Genomic DNA, 11102 nt, shown 5'->3' with positions numbered 1-11102 from the left:
AAGGCAGAAGTGCTAAAGATCAGAGCAGAAACTAATGAAGGAAAAAGAGGCACTACATAGTGGTGTACGTACCACCTAAGACAAATGCATGGTCAGTACAGGAATATGAAGAAATGATAAGTGATACAGGAACATGTCTGGAAGAAATGTTGGGTGGCTGTGAACGAACTATAATGATGGGAGATTTTAATTGTAAAGAGGTGTGTTGGGAGGACTGGTCAATGGAAGGATCAGAGACAACATGGGAAATACACTATTGACACTGGCAATGGAAAATGTGTTAACTCAGTGGGTCAAAGAAGATACTAGGTTTGGAGGAGAGGAGCATCGTCAAGACTGGACTTGGTCTTTAGTACAGAGCCAATGGTCATTGAGGAGATGAGGGTGGAGTGCCCTTTAGCAAGAGTGATCATGCAGTTTTGGAGTTCAAGGTGATAGACGAAGAGAAATCTAGAAGAAATGAAGAATATAAAGTGGGAAGATGGAATTATGCCAAGACAGATTTTGGAAACCTAAAGAAATTCTTTCAAGAGACAAATTGGATGAAATTCAAGAGTGCTAAGGAGCAAATGAAAAGTGGAAGGAATTTATAAAAATATACAAAGAAGGTGAGAAAAATTTGTACCAATAAGACAACATAGAAGTTGGAAAGCAGGACTGGTTTAACGATAGATGTGAAAAGGCTAGAACAAGAAAAGAGGATGCATGGAAGAGGTGGAGAAGGAAAAGACGGATTAAGCAGTGGGAAAGTTACAAAAGAGCAAGAAATGAATATGTGTTGATTAGAAGAGAAGAAAGAAAGAAACAAGAAAAGGATATAATTGATAAATGTAAAGACCAACCAAGGCTTTTTACAGACATGTGAACAACAACATCAAAAATAGAAAGTATTGAAAGTTTAGAAGTAAATGGAGTATACAGTGAAGATCCCAGGAAATGGCAGAGGCTATGAATGGATGCTTTCGGAAGGTATTCACAAAGGAGACTGCTTTTGACAAACCACTGGTAATGGAACAGAAAGGGATTATGAAGGAGTTTCAAGTAACTGTGGAGGAGATCAAGAACATGATGGGGAGTTTAGAAGTGAGAAAAGCTGTGGGACCTGATGGGGTATCAGGATGGATTTTAAGAGAATGCAGGGAGCAATTGGCAGAAAAAGTTTGTGAAGTAATTGATGCCTCATTAAGGGAAGGTGTAGTGCCCCAAGACTGGAAAAGAGCTAACATTGTCCCAATCTATAAATCAGGTAACAAGAGACCCATTGAACTATAGACCAGTGTCACTTACAAGTGTGGTAGCTAAGATGTGTGAGAGGGTGGTGAAGACTAGATGGACAGACTTCTTGGAGAAAAATGACATACTTTGTGAGTGTCAATTTGGTTTTAGGAAAAGGCGTTCATGCGACAAACCTGATATGTTACTATTCGAGGGTGATAGATGTAATACAGGAAAGAGATGGTTGGGCTGATGGAATATATCTGGATTTAAAAAAGGCCTTTGATAAGGTACCACACCAGAGACTGATCTGGAAACTTGAAATGGTAGGAGGAGTGCATGGCAGTTTACTAAAATGGATGGAAGACTTTTGGTAGGAAGAGAAATGAGAACAATAATTAAGGACAGACCATCAGAATGGGGATTGGTGGAGAGTGGAGTTCCACAGGGATCAGTGTTGGCACCAGTAATGTTCGCAGTCTACATAAATGACATGGTGGATGGGGTGTCCAGTTATGTGAGCCTATTTGCAGGCGATGCAAAATTGTTAAGAAAAGTGAGATGTGACAAAGATTGCGAACTACTCCAGGAAGACTTGGACAGAATATGGAAATGGAGCTGTACATGGCAAATGGAGTTCAACACGACAAAATGCAAGAAAATAGAGTTTGGCAAGAGTGAAAGAAGAATCAGGAGTATGTACAAGATAGGAAATGAAGACATAAAACCAGTCATGAAGAAAAAGACCTTGGGGTGACAATTACCAATGACCTATCGCCAGAGAGACATATAAACAAAATAATTGGAGAAGTATTGAACTTATTGAGGAACATAAGAGTGGCGTTCGTATATCTAGATGAAGAAATGATGAAGAAAATAATTACTGCAATGATAAGACCGAGGCTTGAATATGCAACAATACAGTGGGCTCGAACTTAAAGAAACACATAAGGAAACTAGAGAAAGTACAGAGGGCTGCAACAAAATGGTGCCTGACTTAAGAGATTTGACTTATGAAGACAGACTGAAAAGAATGCAACTTCCAACCCTGGAAAACAGAAGAAAGGGAGACCTGATAGCAATATACAGAGTGATGATTGGCATGGAAAAATGGATAGGGAAGATCTGTGTATGTGGAATGGAAGAATGTCGAGAGGGCATGGGAAAAAACTAAAATGGCCACTTATAGGAGAGATGTGAAAAATATAGCTTCCCTCATAGAAGGGTGGAAGCATGGAATAGTTTAGACGTGGAAGTGGTCACGCAAGGAATATTCATGATTTTAAGAAAAAGCTGGACATTAATAGATATGGAGCGGGACAACACGAGCATAGCTCTTTTCCCGTATGTTACAATTAGGTAAATACAATTAGGTAAATACACACACACACACACACACACACACACACACACACACACATTGAAAACGGTAAGAGATCTGTTCAAAAATCTAAATGATGATGAAAAAAAGACCTACAAGAAGAAGTGGAAGAGATCCATAGACTGGGTCCATATAAGGAGGAGTGAACAGACCGATTAAAGTAGTACTGAAGTCACAACAATCTGCGGAGGATGTCCTATATAGAACATCAAAGTTAAGAGAAATAGAAGGTTGTAAAGAGGTGTTTGTGAGAAAGAATAGAAATGAGGAAGAGAGGAGAAGATATAAGGAATTGGTGGAAGAGACGAGAAGGAAAAATGATGAGCGGTCTGAGGAGGAAAAGAAAAGTTTTTGGAGAGTTATAGGAGAGAGAGTCAGAAAGTGGTATGTGGAAAGAAGGAATACGGAGGAAACCCTAGAGGAGCAGTGGGTGGACCGTAATGTATACTAATATAGATGGGATACTGTCAAGTAGATTGGAATTGCAAGACTATATGATAGTGGAGAAGCCTGATATAGTGTGTTTGACTGAGACAAAATTGCATGAAAAAACAAAGATAAATTTGGATAATAAATATAATATATGGAGAAAGGATAGGGAGAGTAAAGGTGGAGGAGGAGTTATGATTATGACGAAGAAAGAAATAAATGTGGATAAGGTTTGGTATGGGGAAGAACAATGCAGAAGTGATAAGCATAAGGATAAAAAGTGATGGAAAAGAATTAATAATAATGTACCTCCTAAAACAAATTCTTGGACATTAAGGGAATACGACAATATGATCAAGGATACTTTACAGAGTTTGGAAAGTGTATTATCTGGAAAAAGAAAGGTGATACTAGTAGGAGATTTTAATTGTAAGGAGGTGGATTGGGAAAATCTAGTAAGTGGTGTTGGAGAAGAAGCATGTGGGGAGAGATTTCTTAATCTAATGATGGAAAATATGATGGAACAGAGGGTGAAGGAAAATACTAGATATAGAGGAGATGATGAACCGGCTAGACTGGATTTGGTGTTAACAAGAGAAGTGTACCTATGTGGAGATATACAATACAAGTGTCCTTTGGGAAAGAGTGATCATGTGGTTATGGAAATGCAGATAGCAACAACACAGCGAAGGAAGGACGAGACATACAGGAGTGGTAGATTGAATTATAGAAAGATGGACACAGAAAGTTTGAAAAATTATTTCAGAAAATTAGATTGGGAGGAGATGTTACAAATCAGAGAAGTGCAAAAGAAATATGAGATTTTTATGAAATATTATAAAGAAGGAGTTATGAAATTTGTACCAAAGTATAAACCAAGAGAGGAAGGAAGAAAGGATTGGTTTAATGCAACTTGTGTTAAGGCTAAGGAAAAGAGATGTGGCTTGGAAAAGATGGAAAAGAGCAGGAATATACTAAATAAGGAGAATTATAGAGTGGCAAGAAATGAGTATGTGAGGGTAAGGAGGAGGAAGAAAGAAAATTTGAAAAGATATTGTAGACAAGAGTAAGGAACATCCAAAATTGTTTTACAGGTTCATAAATGGTAAACTTAAAAGAGAGTCCATTGAAAGATTAAAAGGAGAGCAAGGGATAGTAGATGACCCTAAGAATATAGTGGAATTGCTAAATAATAGGTTTCAGCAAGTATTTACTAAAGAAACAATGTTTGTAAAGCCACAGAATGTACAAGGAAATGTGCACATGGAGGACATTAAGATACCTAAAAGGAGTTATATAAAATGTTGGAGGAACTTAAAGATGATAAAGCGATGGGACCAGATGAAGTTTCAGGAAAATTATTGAAGGAGTGTAGAGAAGAATTGATTGATCCATTATATGATATTATAAGGTGCTCATTAGAAACAGGGAAGTACCAGTAGAGTGGAAGAGAGCTGAAGTGGTGCCCATTTATAAGGGAGGCAGTAAGGAAGAGCCTCTTAACTATAGACCTGTGTCTCTAACAAGTGTGGTCGGTAAGATTTGTGAGAGGGTGATAAAGAAATATTGGATACGGTTCCTGGAGGATCATAAGTTATTATCGGATCATCAATTTGGCTTCAGGAAAGGGAGGTCATGTGTAACAAATCTACTGAGCTTTTATTCAAGAGTGGTTGACAAAATACAAGAGAGAGGGATGGATGGACTGTGTATATTTGGATTTAAAGAAAGCTTTTGACAAGGTACCTCACATGAGACTGTTATGGAAATTAGAGATTTATGGAGGACTGAAAGGAAAAGTGTTAAAGTGGATGGAAAACTACTTGAGATGGAGGGAGATGAGAACGGTAATAAGGGATGCAAAGTCGGACTGGTTGGTGGTGGAGAGTGGAGTCCCACAAGGTTCAGTGCTGGCACCAATACTTTTCCTTGTATATATTAATGACATGCCAGAGGAGTAAACAGTTATATTAATTTGTTTGCGGATGATGCGAAGTTGTGTAGGTGTGTGAAGAGTGAAGAAGATTGTGAAATTTTACAGGCAGATCTGGATAAGATTTGGGAGTGGAGCAAGAGGTGGGAAATGGAATTTAATCTGAGCAAAAGTCATGTGATGGAGATGGGGAAGAGTGGAAGATGGCCAAGAGGGTCATATAAGATGGGTGAAGAAGTAGTGTTGAAAAAGGTGGAAAAGGAAAAGGATTTGGGAGTGATAATACAAGACCATGGGCAGTTTGAGGCTCATATTGATAAGATGTTTGGAGAAACGTATAATTTGATAAAAAAAATATTGGATTAGCCTTTCATTATATGGATAAAGATATGATGAAGAAATTAATTAGTATGGTAATTAGACCAAGATTGGAATATGCTGGAGTGGTTTGGTCCCCTTATAAAAAGAAGCATATAAGGAAGTTGGAGAGATTGCAGAGAATGGCAACAAAAATGGTTCCGGAATTGGCAGAAATGACCTATGAGGAGAGATTAAAAGAAATGAATTTGCTTACCTTGGAACAAAGAAGAGAAAGAGGAGATTTAATACAGGTTTATAAACTGTTGAATGGACTGGATGAAGTGGATAATGAGCAAATGATGTTGAGAGAGGAAAACTTAAATAGAACTACAAGATCGCATAGTAAAAAGATAGCCAAGGGAATATGCTTGAAGGATGTGAAGAAATATAGTTTCCCACAAAGATGTGTGGAGGTGTGGAATGGTTTGAGTGAGGAGGTGGTGTCAGCGAGGAGTGTGCATAGTTTTAAAGGAAAGTTGGATGTGTGTAGATATGGAGACGGGGCCACACGAGTATGATACCCAGGCCCTGTAAAATTACAACTAGGTGAATACACACACACACACACACAAATACAAAAACAACAAATTTTCTAATCTCTCTCTCTCTCTCTCTCTCTCTCTCTCTCTCTCTCTCTCTCTCTCTCTCTCTCTCTCTCTCTCTCTCTCTTCTCTTTCCCTCTCCCTTCCCTCCCTCCCCTCTTCCTCTCGAAGATAAGCTACATGCGTCCGCTTGTGTCTAAAATATTAGCAAATGTCACATCTCTCTCTCTCTCTCTCTCTCTCTCTCTCTCTCTCTCTCTCTCTCTCTCTCTCTCTCTCTCTCTCTCTCTCTCTCTCTCTCTCTCTCTCTCTCTCTGAAGAGGAAGTGTCCACTTTTCTCTTCGAAGGCAATATAGTGACTAAAAAATAGCAGCATAATACACAAAGACGACAAGTATGACAAGCTTGCACGAGTTTCCAGCAAGACGGCACTACCACCCGTATATCATACAGGCGGGCTTTTTTAACATCCGGCGCGAAGAAGTTACTGTCCCTCATGCCATCTGTTATAAGCATACTTATCACTTCCTCATTTCTCTTACTATAGTTCACCTCCTTCACTATCAGATCTTCCTTAGTAAGAACCATTATACCACCACCTCTTTTATTTTTTCTATCATTTCTCCATACTTTGTAGTGTTTTACAACAAACCAGTCTAGCTTTATTTCGGGCCTTAGCTTTGTTTCCACTACACACATTATGTCCGGTTCGTTATTTTTTAGGTAATCCATACATTCTAGCCTCTTAGACAGAAATCCATCTATGTTCGTGTAAGTCACTTTTATTCCATTCCTAGTCTCATTCTTCCATGTAATGCCTATTCCGTCTGTTTTATCCACCACTTCTTTATCCTCCCATTTTTCATCCTCCAAAAAAACTTGGTCTTTTCCTCCTCTGTTCTTTCGTCATTCCTCTCTTTCACTTCAGTTACAAGCTCTTTCATTTTCATTCGCTCATCTTGTGACATATTTCTTCTTATGTAAATTGTTTTGGTTTCCTCAGAGTCCTTAAGTTTCCAAGCCCTCCTCAACAAGGTCTTCGCTGCCACCTGAGACTTTAATTTCAATTTTAATGGTCTATTCTTGCCTTCCTGAAAAGCTCCCAATCTCACACTTTCTTCTACCTCAGCATATAGGTCCTCTTCTTCCACAGAGATCTTGTTCAGTAAAGACTTAATCTTGTCATTTTCCTTATCCCTCCTGTCCTGCCAGTTCCTGTTAGTTTCCTCCCGCAATCCTATTATGATCACACATGTTTTTCTTTTCAGCAATATCTCTCACCACATACTCATTTTCCTTTAGTGCCTTTACCATATCCCTCTGCGTAATCCCTTTATTTTCCTCTTCCTGCTTTTTTACTATCTCCCTAAATGACCTTTGTACCTCCTGATGTTCATGGTTCACTTCTTTCATCCTGGTATCAATTAGATTAAGGCATTCCTCCTTCCTCAAGTCCCCTTTGGATATTTTCATCTCCATTTCCATGAGTTTAGCCTTCATCTCTTCACATTGTATCCTTAGTTGTTGGTTTTCTTTCTCCATCTCTACTTTTTCCTTCAATAGCTCTTTATTCGCTAACGTTAACAAATAGATATCTTTTTTGAATGAATCATTCTCGGCTAGAACTCTATCCAGTTTTTCTTCTATTGACAAAATGTTTAGGAACTTACTTTCCAGTGCCTGGATTCTTGCATCCATATCAAGTTTCTCCAGTCCTTTTGGCGTAGTAATAGTGTGTGTGTGTGTGTGTGTGTCATGGGCTGTCTTTGCTTTTGATGACATTAGGGCTATGTTAGCCTCTGTTCCCTTTTAGTTAAGAAGGAATGGGAAGATCATTGCCTTCTCTCTATCATTATTTTAGCATTGTTTTGAGGCTGGATTCATAGTCCTCTATGTCCTATCTCAATTTTTCACTAGTATCTTCTAACTTTTGGTTTTTCTTTGAACCATTTCTTTGGTGTAACTCTCACCAACACTGTTCCAGTGACCACATCATCCAAGTTTTGTGCAATGTTATCAATTGTGCAGACCCATGAACTAGCCCCAGAGGTTAAGATATTCTGATATGGCAGCTTCTCTGGTTTTTGTTCTTTTCTGTTTCTTGTAAAAGACTCAGTGGAATTTGTTACTCATTTTTTTTTCGAATGCTACCTTTTCAATGAAGTCACTAATGCACCGTGTGGAAATTTTTTTAGTCCCTCTTGTCTAATCATTCCTTTTGTTTGAGACCTCAAAGGTTTTGGATATCTTTATTTGCCTTCTATGGAACTTTGGGTTTGTTTTCTGTTTGGTCATTCACAGCTTACATTCAGGTGGCCCTGTTGTGTATGGGGTCTAAGTGTGGCTTTATTTGGCCTTTGGAAAGTTCATGCCATTTTCTCAATAGGATTGGTTTTAGTCAGTGTTTGCTTCTTTGGGACATCTTGCTTTTTCTTATGTCATAATTTGTCCTTCCTCTAAGAGACTTTGTCTTTCCTCTTGGTTAGATAGCTATAGATCTTTAACCTTCTCATTTGGCAGTTATGTGTCTCTGGGTGGTGATATCTTAGACCTTCTCCCCATAGTGAGGAGAATTGGTATTTAAAAAGTAACCTCCAAAATGGGATTTTTATAGGAGTGAAATATTGATATTTGGTGGCACTGAGTGGATCCCAATGTTTTGGTCCCACCCATAGGATCTTTCTGTCCCTCCTCCTGTCTTATTCAGATCTCACCTAGCCTTAGTACATGGAATTTTTTAACTGGTGCATGCTAAATGTTCTGTCCTCCTTACCTTTCGAGATCTTGATCCTTGTCGGTTGAGTATTTATGTGGGATGGTTGCAAGAGACACTTGCTCTTGTTTTTTTCCTTTTTTCTTTTACTTCTATTTTGGTCAGTGTTGCAGATAGCTGCCTACATGCATATATGGATGTTGCAATTTGTTGGATCCTGACTTCCAGCTGTAATATATTGATGCAAGTTTATACATAAAAGTATTGGCATCCACACAGCTCCACTTAAAAAATATTCTCCTCTTCCATACTTTTTTCTTTTTGCTCCAGTTCTCTTAATATATTAGGGTTATGATGGCACCACATAACAAAGAATTTCAGCTTTGGCTTTTGAGAACTATTATCTTGAGTGTATACCTATCTTAAGTATATTATGGCTTGAATTCAAATCTATATGCCTGAAGGCCACCTGGCCCACAGGTGATTATTTTTATGCTAAACATATGAAGCATTGAGGAGCAGAATGAAGTCATCAATATTGCCATTTCCAAGCTTCAAGGGGATAGTAAATGCAAATTCCTCCTGTGTGTTCTAATAATTAATTCAAAATGATATCTGACCTTACTTTCTACCAAGAGACTATAGTTGCATTTTTATTATTATTCGGAAAAATGTGGAATGCACTTTCATAGTTCCCAGACAAAACAGCAGTGTTGACAATGAATGAAAGTGTGATAAAGATACACATCTTGTATATACCAAATAATTTTGCTGCACTGAAGGCCACTTAGCTCCCAAAAGTCTTTTCTTTTTATGTAAGAGGGAGAGCTGCCAAGGGCAACAAAATATTATAAAAAAAGGCCCACTGGAACTGCAGTCTCCCTCAAACATTAGAAGAATTAGCTGAAAGCCTGGGACAAAAGTCTTGAAACCTCTCTCTTAAAAGAGGTGAAGTCGTAGGAAGATTGAAATACAGAAGCAGGTAGGGATTTCCAGAGTTTACCAGTGAAAGGTATAAATGATTGAGAATAATGGTTAACTCTTGTATTAAAGAATTGGAAAAAATAGGGATGAGAGGAAGAAGAAGCCTTGTGCAGCAAGGCCACAGGAGGAGGGGAGGCACTGGATGATCTCCCCCAGAAAACAAAGCAACACTAACTTATCCCTTCAAAAAATCTCTGGGCTGTTAATCAAAGTAAATGTACCTGGGACAAATATTACCTTAGACCTTAGTACTGGGGAATGAGCAAGACAAACACTGTCAACAGGTAACTTGCCTTACATTATAGAGATCTCATCCTTTGCCTCCTCTCTCCCACAAATCCTCCCTACAGTTAGGGTTGTCCTCAGGGACCTTTAAACTCTAACAGAAAAAAATGAGGTTCTGTTTCATCTTAAATGTCTCTGGATTATATTTCTGCATAAACTGTTGAATCATGACAACAATGCTAGTCTCAAAAATACATCACCTGTCTTATTCTTATCCTCAACGCTTATCTAAAGAGACTTAGGTATAAGGTTGTAGTAATAAGATCACATCTCATCTGAGTCAAGTAATTAAGCATTGGCAATAACATGCAATGGTCATCATTGACATTTTCTATGCTAACATCATGGCAAGATGTTTGAATTGGCATGGGAGTTCACAAATCTGATCAAATGAAATGAGTTCCTTTCCTAATAAAGAAGTAGTTTTAGCTAACTTGCTCTCCAACCTGCGACTCTCTGGGCTGAGAGAGGAGCTAGAATCCTTAATTCAATAGTTTGATTCATCTATCATCAGAAACCTTGTGTAAATTAGCTCTGGTATCCTTGCCTTGCCTGAAAAGCTCACGCTTATAAAAAGGCTAGCCATAATAAATAATGTATAATATGCATATACAATGTATGTAAATGGCTATAAATAAATGTTCAAATGTTCTGTAACACTGGGCCATTAAAAGCTGCTACTAATTATGGCCACCTAACATATGTGTTAGTCTACAAGTACAGGAAAGCAAAGACCATCCCTGTTGAACTAGTAAATGATCCCATATTAACTTGGGAATCAACTTGCTCAAGAGTGATCACGAGCCATATGCTGCAGCAAGATCAAGATCAGCAACACGTGAAGCTTAAGGTGAGCGTATGCGTAATTCGGTATGCAGTCCCACAAGATGTATCATGTGACAATCCCTGTGATACAACAGGTGGGTTACATTATCTACATCGGTCTCCCCATCACCACTGGTGTCACTGTCCCTTATAAACATTGAATACCTGCTCTCCTTTTCCTTAACCAAATTGTAACTAAGACTGGTAAAATACCCTTCAATACTGAAGTGCAGAACTACCCATCTGCTCCAGAGGCTGAGAAGGGACTGAATCTTAGGAAGAAAGATCATCTCCACCACTGGGTGAAAAACACAACCTTACTAGGTGGCTGGGCCTGCTGTAGCCGGACCTGTAGAGGAGCATCTAAGTTGCTTGTTTACCATCATGAAAACGGCTGATGACCAGGTAAATATTACCCTCTGGGGAAGAGATGAT

The 11102-nt window shown here is 38.6% G+C and overlaps 1 protein-coding gene across 3 annotated transcripts in view; it reads left to right on the top strand.

The window, feature by feature from the left end:
* The first annotated feature begins 10924 nt into the window (after positions 1-10924).
* The window catches only part of LOC123519858 (zinc finger protein 64-like), a 181090-nt gene continuing 180912 nt past the window's right edge, over positions 10925-11102 (top strand). For 2 of the 3 annotated variants that reach the window (XR_006679115.1, XM_045281447.1), the window contains exon 1: positions 10925-11072. Coding sequence is in view for 1 of the 3 variants with exons in the window: in XM_045281447.1 (XP_045137382.1) it covers positions 11052-11072 (21 nt within the window). In the remaining 2 variants the exon portion in view is untranslated. The remainder of the gene's footprint in view (positions 11073-11102) is intronic. The other variant, XR_006679116.1, reaches the window with a different exon arrangement.

This window comes from Portunus trituberculatus, chromosome 46, assembly GCF_017591435.1.
Source record: "Portunus trituberculatus isolate SZX2019 chromosome 46, ASM1759143v1, whole genome shotgun sequence".
Classification (NCBI taxonomy): Eukaryota; Metazoa; Arthropoda; class Malacostraca; order Decapoda; family Portunidae; genus Portunus; species Portunus trituberculatus.
This window is presented reverse-complemented; position numbering and strand designations above follow the sequence as displayed.